General features: G+C 35.0%; 1 protein-coding gene across 1 annotated transcript; it reads left to right on the top strand.

Moving 5' to 3' along the window:
• Positions 1-1814: 1814 nt before the first annotated feature.
• On the top strand, positions 1815-5100 carry LOC145596990 (putative pectinesterase 55). The gene is made up of 6 exons (XM_081653179.1): positions 1815-1820; positions 2159-2334; positions 2520-2685; positions 3410-3622; positions 4207-4433; positions 4941-5100. Exons 1-6 carry the CDS (start codon positions 1815-1817, stop codon positions 5098-5100), a joined length of 948 nt encoding a protein of 315 aa, XP_081509305.1.
• The last annotated feature ends 13063 nt before the right edge of the window (positions 5101-18163 follow it).

Here is an 18163-nt window from a genome sequence, read left to right as displayed (position 1 = left end):
TTTGCAATAATCATGCATAGGTATATAAGATAATAATATTCTATAACTATAAGATTCTATTAGATTGCATAATATAAATGATTTTGGAATCAATGACTAAAATCTTATGAGCAATCAATCCCAATCATATGTTAATGTTAATCTGGATAATTACTAGATCAAGTATGCAATCAAATGAAGAATCAGTGTATATACAATATACAGCTAAGTTTCATCCTAATAATCATACTTGGTACAATTAACCTGCAATGATATATATGAAATTTTTACACTTCATCAATATATATATTTGGATTGGAGGAAGAACTAATGCTAGGTACAATAATGACATAGATGACTTATTCTTACAACATTTTGAAGTAGTAGTTTTTGAAAGTAGATATATGTCTTAAATAACTATATGAAGCTAATTTTGTATTGGATCAAATAAAATTATTTTAAAATCCGTTAAAAAAATATTTTATTTAAAACTACTAACAATTATTTAACTGTTTTCTTTTCATGCAATAAATAATTAAAGGGTTTTTCTACACAGTGCCCCTGTGGTATTGACTTTTCCAAGATGTGTCCACCCAATTTCAAAATTCTACACTGTACCTTCAAGGTACATTTAGTGTCTACACTATAGCCTTCCGTTAAGTTGCCGTTTGCCAATTCCGTTAGTTTTATTTATCCACACCTAGCAACCACCGCACCCAGCAACCACCGCACCTAGCAACCGCCACACACCAACAATTACCAAACACCAACAACCCCATCATCGCATATCGCCTCACCTACACCAAAGAAAGTGTTCGCAAAATCGCAAGAATGGAGGAATTTTGTTCGAAAATTTGCAGAAAATTTCAACAAATTACTTTAGGGCTTTAGTTTCATTGGATTTGGATTGCAAAATTAAGTTGTTAATTGTTGTTTTCGTTTTGAAATCAATTTCGAAACAATAGAAAGCCCTAATTTTTTTCCCCAATTTGATTTTCATTGTTAAATTCATCAATTTTGGTTTAATTAGTTTGAGATTAAATACACAAAACTTGTTTTAATTGTTTTTTCAATTAAAATCTGCACGAATATGCATTTAATTTTGGTCGAAATTTTTCCAAGCTAAGGAACGGCGGTGGTGCGTGGCACATTTAGTGGCTAAAAGCGGTGGTTTGCTAGGCAAGGTGGTTGCTGGGTGTGATTCGCAGGATGGGTGCGGTTCGTAGGGTGGGTGTGGTGGTTTGGGCGAAGTCCAGTGGCTGGGGTGGTGTTTGCTGGGTTTGGAGTAGAGAGGGGTTGGTGGTGGTTGGGTTTGGAGGAGTAAGGGGTTTATTTTTAATTTTTTAACAGATTTTTTTAGCAAAAGTTAACGGTGTTAACTTTAGGATTAGTGGAGGGCTTACATCGTACACACTAAAGGTAATTTGGGGTTACAGCGTGGAATTTTGAAAATCGGTGGGCACAACTTGAAAAAGTGAGTACCTCATCGGTACTGTATAGAAAAACCCATAATTAAATGAGTGTTTTGATAATTAAAAGGTAAGTAATTGAGAAGTGGTTACGCAGTTCACATAAGTGTTGCGTAAAAGAGTATTCATTAAGTACATCATTAGTTTTTTTTTGTAGCCAAGAACATCATTAGTTAACTAAATACAATGTAACAAATCAGTAGTTAAGCAACAAATACATAGAAATGATGTATTTCTATAGACATAAATAGAAGAGTATTAAAAAAATTTGATAGAGAAGCTGATTGGATAAAAAGTATCTACAAATTCATTTCATGAAAAACAAATAACAAAATCAGTACTTCGTATATGATAGCATAGACTAAAATGGAAGTATATCTTTGGACATTAATAGAAGATATAAAAAAAATTATATTAGAGGAGCTGATTGGATAATAAGTATCATGATTTACTTGTTACAAATTCATGCATTTTCTGATTTTCATGCATGTTAAATAATAGGTTGATGACTTTTGATACGTTTCCAATTCTAATTATTTCACTTAATCTCCATTGTACTTTAAATACTTCACATAATACTTTGTATAAGTTACAGTTAATACCTTTCTCTTGAGTCTTGCTTAAGCTTGTCTCAATAAAATTAATTCAAACCTCTTCCTTCAAGTATGAAGTTTGTATTTCTATTAATTGCGTTGTATTTCGGCTTTCAGAATGTTTGCTTCTTGTTGTCCGGAGCTATAGAATGCCGAGATGCATCAATAGCTTATACTATCACAGTTTCACAATCGGGTGGCGGAAATTTCACTACCCTTACAGATGCCTTTAACTCTATTCCTTCCGGCAATAATAAATGGATCAAAATATTGCTTAATCCCGGAATTTATAAGTAAGTCTTGATATATATATATATATATATATATATATATATATATATATATATATATATATATATATATATATATATATATATATATATATATATATATTTCTTTTCTACTATGCCCATTTTTAATTAGATACTTAACATGTAGATAGATCGATCGGTTATTGATGTTATTTGTGTGCATGTAGGGAGCAGATTATAGTTGATCAAAAAGATAAAGGAGGATGTATAATTCTTGAAGGAAGCGATCGTACTTCAACAATAATAACCTATGATAATCACTCTTCAACACTAGATAGCGTTACTCTTGCTTTGTACTTTGACAATTTTGTAGCTAGGAATGTCACCTTTAAGGTAACTTCTCTTTTTATATTCATTTTATGATTATAATTTTGTACGTATATAATTATTACAGAGTATTATTTCCCAATATTAAATTTTTTAGGTATAGTTAGTCGTCTTTCAATAAAATGATTCATTCATTTTCCGTATTTTGTATTTTGGAGTCTTATATATATATTTATTCCGTATTTGTAAATTCTTATAGGCAGGACAATAAGTCTCTCAACAAGACAACAATTTATTAGCTTAGTCTCCTATATCTTATATTTTGAGGTCTTACTTTTTTTTATTTATTTATTATTTTTTATTATTTACTCGTATTTCTTGCAGCTTACTTATTTTTATATATTAACGGTAAAAATCAATGACATTCTCAACATTTGACAACACAAGTTCCATCTTGCATTGAGATAGTATTAGTACTAGATATATGGCACCAGTGTGTGCTATAATATTTCTAAAATATGTACACTAACCATTATAAAAAAAATTAAAATAATTAACCAAAAATAAATGATGCATAAATATTTAATTTTATGTGTAAATCACTATCTTGGCTAACACGTCGCACAATCGATATTATATTTTTTATTATTTAAAAAGAATAATATAATTACGGATTTATCTATTTGTAATTTTGTACTTCTTACTAATTAAAATCTAATTGATATGAACTTATAGTGTTTTGTACATGGATAGATGAACTAACAAATGTACTGTAATTTTGTTCTAATAGAACTCTTTTAGCATTGGAGCACTATTAGATGATACGCAGCGAGCTCAAGCCGTTGCCCTCAGATCTTATGGCGACAAGCATGCATTTTATTCTTGTGGATTTGTGGGATATCAAGATACACTGTGGGATGATCATGGTCGTCATTATTTCAAGTCATGTTATATTGAAGGGGCTGTTGATTTTATATTTGGAAATGGTCAATCTGTATACGAGGTGAATCATAAATATACTTTATATTTTATCCATTTATCTTTGAGTGCAACAATTTAACTTTTGTATTTTTATATACTAACTTTGACTTGACCTTTCACTAGTATATAAAAAGTTACATGTTAGTATGTAAATGTTGTTGGATTAGTCAATATGTAAATTTCATATTATCAATTTTTCTTATACATTACTAGTACACAGTGATAGATATTTGATGTTCAAAGTTATGTCGTCGCAGCAAATCTATCAATCAAATCATTGCATAAAAAAATTTTAGAGGAGGTAATATCTATGTATAGCAGCTATGGCTATATAGGTGAGGATCAAGGAATGGAAGGATGGTTACTCCTTCCATCTCCCCCTAGTGACGTTGGTATGATCTTCATCTTCCTCTCATGTGATAGGTGGGGGCTCCCCCGTATCTTATCATTAAAAAACTGTATATAGGTTGTATGTATACTTAACCAAACATGTTTGATAGAGGTAGGGAGGAAATCACCTTGTGACATTAAGGTCGTAAGTTTAACTTGAACCTCACCATTTCCATATGCTTGGTCGTAACTCTTTAATTTATATGTATGTTGCAGCAATGTACCATAAATGTCACAGGAGGAGGTTTCATTACTGCACAAAGTCGACCGTCAGCAAATGATACCAGTGGTTATGTATTTAGAAATTGTGATATTTTGGGAACAGGTCATGCAGACTTAGGACGAGCATATGATGCTTTTGCAAGAGTTATTTTCATTGACTCAAAATTCAGTAAAGTTGTTACTCCCGAGGGATGGTTCATTTGGCATCAAAGTGGGCATGAGTAAGTTTCCCTAATCAAATACTGTAAATAGATAACTCTTATAGTTAAACTAGGGATTCTTACGTGCGCAATGTGTGTAGATGGCTAGCCTTTAAAGAGAATTATTATTGGTGTATCTATTTGCATAATAATAATTATGTACTTTGTAGAGTAATGGAGAATGTAACGAATAGAGAGTCTAAAAAATGCTTTAAATATTGAAATAAACACAAATAATTAATCAATTTAGGTGATTCAAGAGACAATTTTAAGGCTTTTGAATTCAATTGGGGAAAATATGTAAAAGAACATTTTTAGGGATGTAAATGTCCATGCACTATTAATAAGAGTATTCTCCCACTTTTTATACAGTAGGGATGAGTTAATGCGTATGCGTCGATCTAATAATGGGGCCTAATCGGCTCTATACTATTATGATTTGGTCTTTTGAGCTAAAACAATTATGGAGTACTTATATGAGTTTGTTCATGACCCAAAAACTTACAAAATGTTGTGTATTAAATGCAGAAACAATGTGACATTTGCAGAAGTTAATTGCACTGGTCCAGGAGCTGATACATCAAAACGTGTTCCATGGGAAAAGAAGTTAGATTCTTCTGCAATTAAGCAATATGATACACAAACTTTTATCAACCAAGATGGGTGGATTGCTAATCAACCTTTATAATAATTTATGATAAAATATAAGCATAGATATGAATGAATATTATGATTCAATTTGCTAATTAAGTATCAGTCTACATTTAAATTTGTAGTTAAAGCAATTGTAAAATAAAGATTGTCCAAGTTCCTTCATGTCTTGGCCTATATCGCTATACAAGGGGCTTATATCAACTGTTTTCTCTTCTAAGGCTTTTTTTTTAAAAAAATTTCTTTTTAAATAAATACAGTGAGTTTTGTTTATTACTTTTTTTTTTCTTTTCTTTTATAAATAAAAAAAAAAAATCAATAGTTGTTCTAAAGAGTGTGCAAATTTGTTATTTTATTGAATTTGTTTTGTATGCAATTGTTTTGCCAATGTGAGCTTCACCTGACGAAGGAACGAAGAATCAGATTGCCCTATCCTTGGTAGGGAAACTATTGACATCCAAGCCTTTTAATGTTGCAGCGATGAAACGAACGCTTCTGTCAGTTTGGAAGTTGCAGGACAATGTTGTGATCAAGATGGTGGAGACGAACCTCTTTGTATTCCAATTCCTGAGCGAAGCGGATAAAGAGAAGGTATTGGATGGATGCCCGTGGTTCTTTGATGGCAAACTCCTTATTCTCAAGGAGATTGATGGAGATGAACAACCCTCTGAAGTGATCTTCAAATATGCACCTATGTGGGTAAGACTTCTCGATGTGCTTTTCAGCAAGCGCAATAAGAAAAGTCTAATTGAAATTGGAGATTTTTTGGGTACTTTCTTGGAGTTAAATGAATCTGAGCCGTTGGGATGGTGTGAGTTCATGAGAATGAAAGTGATGATTGACATTGAAAAACCGCTTCGAAGGGGTCTTTTCTTGGCAGTTGGGGCTACAGCATCAAAGTGGATTTCTTTGAAATATGAGAGACTCGAAGACTTTTGCTTTTATTGCGAGAGATTAGATCATACTGAAGGTGGTTGTGCTTTCAAGGAAGATGCTAGAGAAGCAAGCGAGGAGATAGTATACCAATATGGTCCTTGGCTTCGTGCCTCGCCGAGGAAAGCTCCCAAGAAATCCGAAGCTGAGATTGCAAAAGAGAAGAGATGGAAAGATGGGTTGGCCTCGATGAAGAAGGGTCGAATCCCGAGTTACAATGACCCTGATGTTGTGAAGCTTGGTCCCCCTGGGGTGGCACGCAAACTTCAATTTCCCCCTCCGAAGCCTAAAGAAGCTGCATTGATCAAAGTGGTTGATTCTTTAACCTCCAAATCTGTGTTAAGGTTGAAGAGCTTGACTGCCAAAAATGATGATGATAAGGAGAAGACAAAATCCGCCCCTGCCCAAGGTGAAAATTCAGAAGCTCCTTTCGATAGCCCGTACGTAGAGGATACTACTGCTGATATGGAGCATGATTTACCTGCTCTTGGAACTCGTAAAGTGATTATTAATAGGCACAGGGGAGCATGTAAGGAAGGAGACAGAAACAAGGGTATTGAGGATGGTGGAAGTGAGGTACTCACAAGGAAGAGAAGCCACGAGGAGCCAACTTTAAAAGAGCCGAATCTGACAGCTACTACAGCTATCAAAAAACAAAAAACCACAAAATCTTTCTTTGCCGGAGACGGAAGTAATAAAGTAAGGGGAGTTGGATTGAACCAACCCCCTGAAGAGCAATGAAAATATTGTGTTGGAATTGCCGAGGGGCGGGCAACTCTCGTGCAATTCGTGCACTCCGCCATTGGAGTAGTAGTGTTAGCCCTGATTTAATCTTTATTTGTGAAACTATGATCAGTAAGACAAAATCAGAAAATATAAAAAATAAAATCGGCTTTCCTTTGTCGATTGGTGTTGATAGTAGAGGGAAGTCAGGGGGTCTTTGTGTGTACTGGAGGGAGGGAATTAATTTTGCCTTGGTCTCTTTTTCGGATCACCATATTTGTGGTGATATCACTGAAATTGGGGGTCGAGTTTGGAGATTTATTGGGGTGTACGGGTGGGCTGACAGAGCTCTTAAGTGCAATACTTGGGCCTTTGTTCGTGACCTTTATATGAACTTTCCTCATCCCACGGTTTTCGGGGGAGACTTCAATGAAATTCTTTGCTCAAATGAGAAACTAGGGGGAGTTGCTAGAGAGCAAAGAGCTATGGATGCCTTCAGGGAGGTTCTCGATGAATGTAGTTTGAAAGATCTTGGCTATGAGGGTTCTTGGGTAACGTGGGAAAGGGGAAACGACCCAAATTGCATTGTTAGGGAGCGGCTGGACAGATTTGTGGCTTGTACTCGGTGGTGTGCATGGTTCAATCGAGCCCACGTATCCCACTTAACCAAGTTTAAGTCGGATCATGTGGTTATTCTGTTAGACACTGAAGCAAAGGTCCGAAAAAAGAAGAAGGCAAAAAAGAAAAAATTCCGCTTCAAGACTGCCTGGTTGCTTGCTGAAGGGGTTGAGGATGTAATCAAGAATGCTTGGATTGGTTCTCGCCATCTGGACATGCCTAACAAGCTGCTTTCTGTTGCCAATGATCTGACTTCTTGGAGCAAGGATACTTTTGATAATCTGGGGGAGAAAATTGCAGAGACGGAAGATCTTCTTAAGGGAGTTCAGTCTAATATGGGCACTCATCCGGATTTTGCAGAGTGCAGTAGGTTGGAAGCAATTCTTGACGATCTTCACGAAAAAAACGAAGCATACTGGTTCCTTCGGTCAAGAGTCTCTGAGATTAAAGATGGGGATCGGAACACCAAGTATTTTCACCACAAAGCAGCTCAAAGAAAAAGCAAGAATTATATCAAAGGCCTTAACAATCCTGATGGGGAATGGAGAACTGGGAAGAAGGATGTCGAAAAAATTGTCCTCGATTTCTATGGTTCCTTATTTGCTAGAGGGGATGTGGATGAGAGTTTGATAGAGGAGGTCCTCGAGAGTGTTCCGGCCATGGTGACGGAAGGTATGAATTTGTCTTTATGTCGCTCATTCTCAAAAGATGAAATTTTTGCCGCTCTCTCTTAGATGAGTCCATGTAAGGCCCCGGGGCCGGATGGACTCCATGCTATTTTTTATCAGAAATATTGACATATTGTGGGTGATGATGTTACTGTTTTTGTTAATAATATTATTTCTGGTAGAATTCCCCTTAATGAGGTCAATCGTACAAATGTTGCTCTTATCCCGAAAGTCAAAGATCTAACGAGTATAGCTCAATTCCGCCCTATTTCCCTGTGTAATGTGCTTTATAAATTAGCCTCAAAATCTATGGCTAATAGACTAAAGCCCTTACTCCAGAACATGGTTATTGAAAATCAGAGTGCTTTTGTGCCTAAACGTCTAATTACTGATAATGCGTTGATTGCTCTTGAGCTCTTTCATACTATGAAGAAGAGGTCTAAGGGTTGCCGGGGGTCGATTGCAATGAAATTGGATATGAGCAAAGCCTATGACAGGGTTGAGTGGGAATTTTTGAGAAGGCTTCTGACCAAATTGGGATTTGCCGGAGCTTGGGTTGATACAATAATGACTTTTGTTTCGACAGTCCAATACTCTTTCATCATCAATGGAGTTCCTTCTGATTCTTTGACTCCATCTAGAGGGCTTCGTCAAGGAGACCCTATTTCCCCATATCTTTTCATTCTAGTTGCTGATGTTTTGTCTAGAATGTTACAGTTAGCATCGGAGAGAAAGTTGATCCACGGAGCTCGGGCTAGCAGGAATGGCCCGGAGATCAGTCATTTGTTTTTTTTGCAAATGATAGTCTTTTATTTACTAGAGTTACTCAACAGGAATGTTCAGTCATTGTTGATATCCTCAACAAATACGAAGCAACTTCCGGGCAAAAAATTAATTTGGAGAAGTCGGAGGGATCTTTTAGTAGAGGAGTTCCTTTATCATCTCGGATCACTTTTAGCTCTATCCTTGGTATGGAAATGGTTGAGAATCATATCAAATATCTTGGTTTTCCAACTGAAGTGGGAAGATCGAAGAAAGCGGTTTTTGCTTTTGTGAAAGACCGAATATGGAAGAAGGTTCAAGGTTGGAAGGAAAAGCTTTTATCTAGAGCGGGGAAAGAAGTTCTTCTCAAATCCGTCATCCAAGCCATTCCTACATATTTAATGGGAGTATATAAATTTCGGTGGGATTGATCCATGAAATTCACAGTATGATGGCCCGATTTTGGTGGGGATCCAATGAGAAGGGTAGGAAAATTCACTGGAAAAGTTGGGAGTCTTTATGCCAACCAAAATTTCTCGGGGGCATGGGTTTTAGGGATTTGGGGATTTTTAATGAAGCTCTCCTTGGTAAACAAATTTGGAGACTTGCGACGAATAAGCAATCCCTGGTGAGTCGTGTTCTTAAAGCCAAGTACTACCCGAGAACATCCATTTTTGATGCAGCCCTTGGCCCGATTTTGAGCTATTCATGGCAAAGTCTTTGGAGCTCTAAAGCTCTTGTGAAGGAGGGCATGCTCTGGAGAGTCGGGGATGGTCGTACCATCAAGATTTGGACTGATCTGTGGCTCATCGATGATACAAGCCGGTTTGCTACTTCTCCCAACAACTCTGATGTCTGCAGTACAGTAGATGAATCGATTGATTATGAAGGCTGCTGCTGGGATTTGAATAAGGTGGAGAGTCTCTTCAATGAGCGCGACAAGGCTGCCATCTTGGCAATCCCCATTAGTGAACGAAGGCCGTGTGATACTCTTACCTGGGCATGGTCTAAAAGTGGGTGTTATGAAGTTAAATTTGCTTACGTTTTGGGTAAGTCACTTGCCTTAGATGACTTTGAGCAATTTTGGGTTAAAATTTGGAAAGCGAAGACTACCCCGAAGGTACGACACTTCTTATGGAGATGCTGTTCTAACTCCCTGCCTACTCGAGGGCTTTTGGTGCATTGTCATCTTATTGAAGACTCTATTTGCCCCTGCTGCAATGCCGCGAGTGAATCTACCATCCATGCTGTCATTTCTTGTCCTAGTGCTCACCAATTGTGGTTGAAGAGTGGTTGCCAAGAAGCTCTGGATCTTGCTACCTCAGAGTCATATGGAGAGATTTTGCTTAGCTGGGCAAAAAATCTCGAGAAAAACATTTACCAGAGGAGCTTGTTCCTTACATGGTTCATTTGGTTCCGTCGCAACAAGTGGGTGTTTGCAAATGAGTGGGATGCGGACGAGGCTATAATCTTTAGACATAGCAGATTGGTGGTGGATTTTGAAGAGTATAATGAGAAAATTTATGGTGGCACTGAGCCCTCTTCTGAACCTGCTGGCAAACAGGTGTGGCTCCCTCCTCCCCCTGGTATCGTGAAGGTAAGTGTGGATGCATCTTTAGCTGAAAATGGTTGGGTGGGAATGGGTGTGATTGCGCGTGATAGCAGGGGTAGTGTCCTATTCTCAGCTGTTAGCAGGGTGCGTGCTCGATGGGAACCACTGGTTGCAGAGAGTAAATCAGCGTTGTTTGGTTTAAAGAAGGCCAGGGAGCAGGGTATTCGTGAGCTAATTCTTGAAGCTGATTCTCTTGCTCTTGTCTCAAAGCTCAAGAAGAATTCGTTCTCCTTTGCAGCGGTTGATGGTATTCTAGAGGATATTATGTCCGTTAGCTCGTGCTTTTCTTCCATTGTTTGGTCTCATGTAAAGCGTGATGGGAATTTTGTAGCCCACCACCTTGCTAGGTTAGTGCCGTTCGGTAACGAATAAATTTGGGAATTTCTTGTGCCAGATGAAATCTCCCCGTATGTACTTTTGGATAATCTTTCGATGAATTAATGCACTGACCGCTTTCTTTCAAAAAAAAAAAAAATGTGAGCTTCACCTACTAAAAAGAGAGGTACATTTCAATTTTAAAGTCGAGGGTTGAATCTCCACTAATATCCACTTATTAAGCGAACTTTCAAGGATAGTATTCACTTACCAAGCCCCTTTATTTTATATTACCGGTTTTGTAGATTTGGAGCTCTTTCCCTTGTCCATAAATGGACGATATGTGAGAAAATAGCTCTCAAAGTGATACAAATTTTGTTTTAGCAATTGAGTAAGAAAATCGATCACTTCCAATAAATTATAGTTTCCCTTTTCCTTAATATAAATGATATAAAGAGAGGAAAGAAAGTTTGGTATTTTCTTGGGCAACTAACACATGATTGGATGAAAATAGGAACAAAAACCATCTTAACAAAATAGTGTCTTCATCTCTCATCCATAAAGATTGTCAGACGACTAATGTGATAAAAAAGACAATATCAAAAATAAAGAAACATTGTGATTTTGATAATCATGATTTCCAAACTCTCAAGGTATTTTATGATCAGTCATACCCAAAAAGAAATTCAGATAAAATTAAAGTTCTAAAAAAGTTTTTTTCGTCTTTGCTGTACATTACACTTTGGAGGTGGACATCATCCAAAAAGAACTATTCCATTCATCTGCCAAACAATTGGTACTACTACTAATATCCCTTTCATTAATTAATGTAAGTTAGAGATTATCCAAGTACATAATTGCCAATAGAAAATAATTCATCCATTGATAAATAAAAAGTTCTTTCTGTGTTAACTATTTTTGTGAGACAATCACCGATAAAGTTGAAAGAGTATTAAACATACCTATATGTTTCAATTTAATTACTGTGACTTCACGTGCTATACATGTATTAACTTAAACTTATTCTTGTACGATTATATACATTAAATGTTACTCTGTATTTAATAATATATACGTTGTTAAATTTGTCAAAATACTTCGTTTTTGGTTTTATAACATCAAATGCTTTTGTATACTTTTGATTAATAAATATTTTAATGTTTCAACAATCAAAGTTGTTTTGCAAGCGAACATGGCCAATTAAAATGATGAACTTACGATGGTTCTACGTGGTTCATCTAAACTTTTATAAATATTTTTATTTCAATTTACCTGAACTAATTAATTTACTTTATTTAATTATATCTAACTGATATTATTTTATTTTATATTTATCTAAAATTGTTTTATTTTGTCTAAACTTGTTTTACTCGCATTAGAAGTATTATATAAACTTATTATATCTGAACAGTTTTAGGTAGTAATTGAAAAATCAACGACTCAAATGAAGTATTTCCATGGTGGGACCCATTGATGAATGGCTGATATGATTTGATGAAAATACAATGTTTTGTATGGTCAGTAGTAATCTTAGTCTATGTGTATACATCCCACATGCAAAGGTGACCCATGCAAATAAGAAAATGGCTTTTTGTATTGAGAGGGCCGACAAACTTAAGGCCCACCATAAAGCGAATCCATCCTCTAAAAGGCCCAAACATTCCTAACTCACGTGCGAATGTAATTATTACACCACTCCTCCTTAAACCTCAGCTAATCAACATCAATTTTACATTATGGTTTTGGTGAATAACGATATTACGTAACTATGTTTAGATTTTTTATAAGTGTAAATGGGTAATGTCTGTCTCATGTGCACCATTTGAACTTTGGACGTTGAAGTAGCTAGGGGTGTGCATAAATGGATCAAACCAAAATTTACTATCGGGGTTTGGGTCTGAGATCGATGAGGCAATAAGATAAATTTTCGTTGGTGAGGCAGGTTTTAACTCAAGAGGGGCGGAGAAGGTTAGGGTAAGTGTGGAAAATTAGATAAACCGGTTAAAGAGTATTATGGATCAGCTAACTTGAAACTAACGATCAATGATAATCTAAATAGCTAGTTATTATCGGTTCACCATACCAGTAATTAATTAACCAGTGAGTAATTAAATTCTTCAACCTATCATAAACTTTGATTACTAGTGACTTAACTAATTAAAGTATTAATATGAATAAAAAAATAAAGAATTAATATGAATTACCTAATAGGAATTTATATATGCCCAATTGAGTTCAAAAAGAATGCAATGTTATAATACACATGACTATGGTCATTTTGATTTTCTTACTCCAAATCTTAATTCTTCGATGAAAATGACTTGGTGAATCAATGGAGAAGATTATCAAAAGATCGAATTTGCTAGATATAATTATAAGGATATTAAAGAAAGAAAAGAGACAGTAAAATTAGGACCAAACAAAAATTTGAAGTATCGAAAATAATGTGGGAAAGGGTGAAGGACCGATATGGAATGTACGTACTCATTGTGGAGCGAAGGAAGTAATTTGTGGACAAGAAATTTGTTTGTATAGATGTATTATTTGCAAAGAGAACCATAAATTGGTCTTCCATCCCATGATTTGATTATTCATATATATTAAACTCTTTCATTGATCATTTTATAGTAAATCAAAATAAGCTATTATGTTACAAAGACATTAAGATTAATATAAATTACAATGGCTACAGAGCCTTACTAAGAATGATAGATCAATACACAAGGATTATTGGTTGTCTAATAATTATCTTTAAGCTCATTCGCAGATGACTACAATAATCAGATTACCTCCTCAAGTATTATTACCTTCCATCTCTTTATGGACTTGTTCTCTTTAACTTATTTCAGATACTTATTACTTACTCCTTAATAAATTCAGATCAAATCAGACCAGATCAGAAAGATTCAGATCATATCAGACCAGATCAGAACTTTTAAGTATCATGTACTTATCGTTAAATATCGTTAATTGTGTATTTAAAAAATTTATAAAATTTACATATTTAAAAAGTTCATGATGAGACGAATCTAACAAGATTCATTTTGATAATGTTTTTCTTTATAGATTAGTATTAAAATGCAGTCAAAGTTTAGTCAAATTGTTAAATCAGATCAAACCAGACCAGATCAGAAACATTTTGATCAGACCAGATCAGACCATAAAAAATTCAGACCAGATTTACTTGTTTCAGGTGAAGAGAACAAGTCCTATATCTTCCACTTCATCACATTGGTGTTGTATGTTAATGTGAATTTATGCCTATAAGTACATATAGTTTGTATTGTTAAATTATTATATGGTGTAGTCCAAGATGCCTATAAGTACATATAGTTTGTATTGTTAAATTATTATATGGTGTAGTCCAAGATATAAGATCAAATTCTGCCTAGCTATAACGTTATCTTTGCAGCTTTTATATAGATGCACGAGCACTTAGATTGAAAATAAACCTATTCTTTGAATCTTTGCCAATTCTAAGTAGAACGATTGAACAAAGTAGAGATATAATAAGGAAATTTGACATTTGCTACTAGGGAAAACACCTCGCTTCACATTTGCTACCAGTTTGAATTTTTTTTTTACTTTGCTACCGCCTAAATCAGAGTTCGTTAAAAATCACTATCACTTAATGAAATTCCATGATCCGTTAAGTTTAATAAAAAAAAAAAATTATTAAATTAAAGGAAATAAAAAAAAAGAAAAAAAATTAAAAACCAGCCACAATTAACAAAACCCCAGCCCCTCTCGTCAGCCACCCTCCCCCCTCCACCTGCCAGTGACCGGCGCCCCAAGCTGCGGCCGGCGTCGGCGAGCCCACCTGAATCGAATCTCTCCTTCCCCCACCCAAAAACCGACAACTCTAACCCTCAACCACCAGCCCAAAACCTTCCTAAAAAGGTTTTAGGGTTTCACTTATGGTGGTTTTGGGTGGTTGGGGAACTCCTATGCGCGACTGATTGGTGCTCTATTACGATGAAGAGCAGTGCGGGTTGAAATTGCGGTGCTATGGTGGGCGTTTTGCGGCTGATTTGCGGTGTTTTGCGGCTGACGGTGTTTCCGGCATGGTTTGGTGTCGGTTTGGGGGAAGGGAGAGAATAGGGGTGGCTGATTAGTGGGCGTAAGGCTGCTGGGCAGTTCGGGTTGTTAATTTGGTCGTTTCCGGCATGGTTGGGTGTTGGTTTGGGGGAAAGAAGGGGGGAGGGGGTGGTGGATGTAGTGGCTACCGGCAGCCGCAAGTGGGGATGGCGTTGGGCAGCGTTGATTGGGGATAAGGGAGGCGGCTGGAGGTGGCTAGGGCAAAGTGGTGGCTGGATGGTGGCTGGGCGTCACTAACTGAAATAGTAACGGTGTAAGACAAGTAGTAGTGATTTTTGACGAACTCTGATTTAGGCGGTAGCAAAGTAAAACCAAAAAATTAAACCGGTAGCAAATGTGAAGCGATATATTTTCCCTGGTAATAAATGTCAAAATTTTCATAAAATAAAAGAAATGAAGGACATATAATAGCCCCTAGAAATAGGAAAGGGACCCTGGAATAAGTTGTTAGGATGCATTTGTCTGTAGGATACTCCCTATAATGCACATCTTCTATTACATAAAAAAGCAACTTTTTGGGAAAGAAAAGAGTTGTTAGTGGCTACAAATGAGCTGTTCAAGGATGACATAAACCCCTTTAATGGGCACGTGATGAGCTTCTTTCTATTCCCATAATATGACCCATTTGATCAAGTTTTAAACCTTTAATTAATTGAAGGTCAATATCCAAAAAGTTGATTTTTTATTTATTAATTTATATATTGTACATGTTTATGTATGTTTTATATATGTTCAAACATTAAAGGTTTAGAGCTTGCTACTTGCTAAATTGTTAATATTTATTAATTAATTTAATGGGGTCCTCAATCCCTATAAAAATTTGTTTATCAACTATTTGTTTTTAGTTTTTGGGGAAGAGATAATAAAGATTGATTCTATGGATCACTTTAATTTGTCATCATCATGCTAACTCAACTAATAAACATTAAGAAGTGTGATGAGTTTAAGTGAGTATGAATAACATGACTCATGCATGGAGACAACTGTAGATATGTCAGAATTTTGTAAAATAGGCATTAGCTAGTTACCCTTGTTAAGTTATAAGGCCAATTCTTTTGTACCATGAAAAGTATTTAGGACGGTCACCATCTAGTAAGCTAAAGTCGTGTTAAGCCAATATATAATGCGTAGTAGGTACATATATATAGTATCGGCAGGGATAGTAGTAGTTACTCCTCTTATTTTTCCAACCCAGTGAAAGAGATTGATTCTCATCATAAGGGCCAACCTTATAAATTAAATTTGGGTGAGCTTGACTCAGGTTATAAACAAAAGGATTTGCTTAAGATTGCATCATCTTAAGATTAGGACAATACCAACGGATATTATTAAATTGATTTGTTAAATGGTTCTAAAATTATGTAAACAAATTGCTTTAAAAGTTCTCCAAATGAATAAGAAGTTAGTTTTTTAGTGACTTATAATAATTGTTGTCTCTAATCTACATGTTTCACCAAGAGATATCGATCATGAAACAATCTAACAAATTTTTTTGGCGTAATATCATTATCACATTAGGGACAATCTAATATCCAAGGTGGGGTAATGGAATGGTTGGGTAGAACTAAACTATATATTCTTATCTAATTAATCAAACGCTTAATTATCTAAAAGGTTAAATAATTATATTCTATTATACAAAAAAAAAAAAAAAAAAAAAAAAAGGAATTCACAAAGTTTATTGTACAAGGTAGGGCCGTTCAAAAAATGGTCCAATAGACCAACTTCGAATTGGTCTAATTTTCAAGTCGGAAATACAACCTTTTGGTTTCTGATCTAAAACCATTTAGATAATATTTAGTACATGTATAACAATTTTTGTATCAAGGGCAAGATGAACCAATTAATCTTGTTTCTAGCATATTGCGAATTCTCATATATAACATATGGAGTATATATACACATATACATCTAGATATCAACTAATTTAATTTATATATTTAAGAACTAATTATTCAATATGATTAAGAATCAACATAATATCTTTTTTCATGGCTTTCTAAATAACAATTCGAAAATATATAAGCACACACCAATACACGCATATAAAGTTTGTTTGGGAAAATAATTAGACATCAATGAACAAGCTAGTTTTCTAGTTAAAGGTGAGATTATTAAATTAAAGTACAATAAGAAAGGTTTAATATATCATTTACCAAGTATAAAGTACTATTCCCTCAAAAAAAAAAGTATAAAGTACTATTATATGAATATGATACATGTATGTCAGATAACAAGAACTAGCATAATAAGCATTATAAATAATGGTTTTCAAGTTAATTAATAATTCAGTACTATAAAAGTTACGTTCACCATTATATGATCTTAAGTACAAACAAAATGAAATTATAATTACAAAGAAATCGATTACATGCACGTGGAAATCATCATTTTATACGAATGCCAAGATCTCTACGTGATTATTTTGGATCACTATTTAGTGGTTGTTACTCTTTTTACTATTCATACAATCATACTACACTATGTAACTATTATAGCAATAATAGTGATCAAGTTCAGCTGACATTAGCTGACATTAATTCCAAATTAATTATAAATAATTATATAAGTAAAGTTTTGAGATTCGTGTACATGATGAAGTCATTATGTCGCATGCATGCCGATGTAAACTTTGGAAGCATGAATTGTTTTTATACTTTACTAGATGAATTTCATGTTACTTGCTGACTCGAATGAACAATACAAGAGGGGGGTGAATTGTATTGTAGAGGAACTAGAGTAATTTTTGCTGAATTCTTAAAGGAACTTAAACAAAAATTTTAAAGTGCAAGAGAGATTTTACGTGGAAAACTTCTTGGCCCTAATCAAGAAGAAAAAACACGACCACAAGGGATTTTAAACTCAATTCTTAATAATAATAATAGGGCAAACAACCTATTACAAATTAAGACTCTAAACTCAAGTTCCTCAACAAACTTAAGTTCCCCCTCAACTGATCCCTCAATCAGTTGAGCTCTCAAATCTCTCCCTTTCTCTCTGCTTCACTCAAAGCAATTAAACACTCTAGAGTTTACCCAAACTCTACCCCAATACAACTCAAGATTAAACTCTAAAAATGCTAAGTACAAAGACACTCAAGGATTTAAGTGGATTTTTGACTCTTTTCGAAAAGCTAAGGATTGTAATGCTCAAGTGTACTTTTTAAAACAGAAAACCAATCCTATTTATACTAGAGAAAAGAAGTTGAAATGCTTTCGTTTGCCTTAACTCCCACTACACCACAACTTCCATAAAATTAGGAAGTGTAGTTCGTGGATGCTTGGCAGCAAGCTGAAGCACATTACAAGGAAGTGGTTTACTGCTCCCTTTATTCTCTCAACTTCCTTGACCAAGTAAAAGAACCGTTTTCA

This window comes from Chenopodium album, chromosome 20, assembly GCF_948465745.1.
Source record: "Chenopodium album chromosome 20, dcCheAlbu1.1, whole genome shotgun sequence".
Lineage (NCBI taxonomy): Eukaryota > Viridiplantae > Streptophyta > Magnoliopsida > Caryophyllales > Amaranthaceae > Chenopodium > Chenopodium album.
This window is presented reverse-complemented; position numbering and strand designations above follow the sequence as displayed.

Bases quoted from the DNA above. Each gene is read 5' to 3' on its own strand.
- LOC145596990 (XM_081653179.1), top strand. The intron at 2,335-2,519 runs GTAAGTCTTGAT...GTGTGCATGTAG, and splicing joins CTTAATCCCGGAATTTATAA to GGAGCAGATTATAGTTGATC. The intron at 3,623-4,206 runs GTGAATCATAAA...TGTATGTTGCAG, and splicing joins ATGGTCAATCTGTATACGAG to CAATGTACCATAAATGTCAC.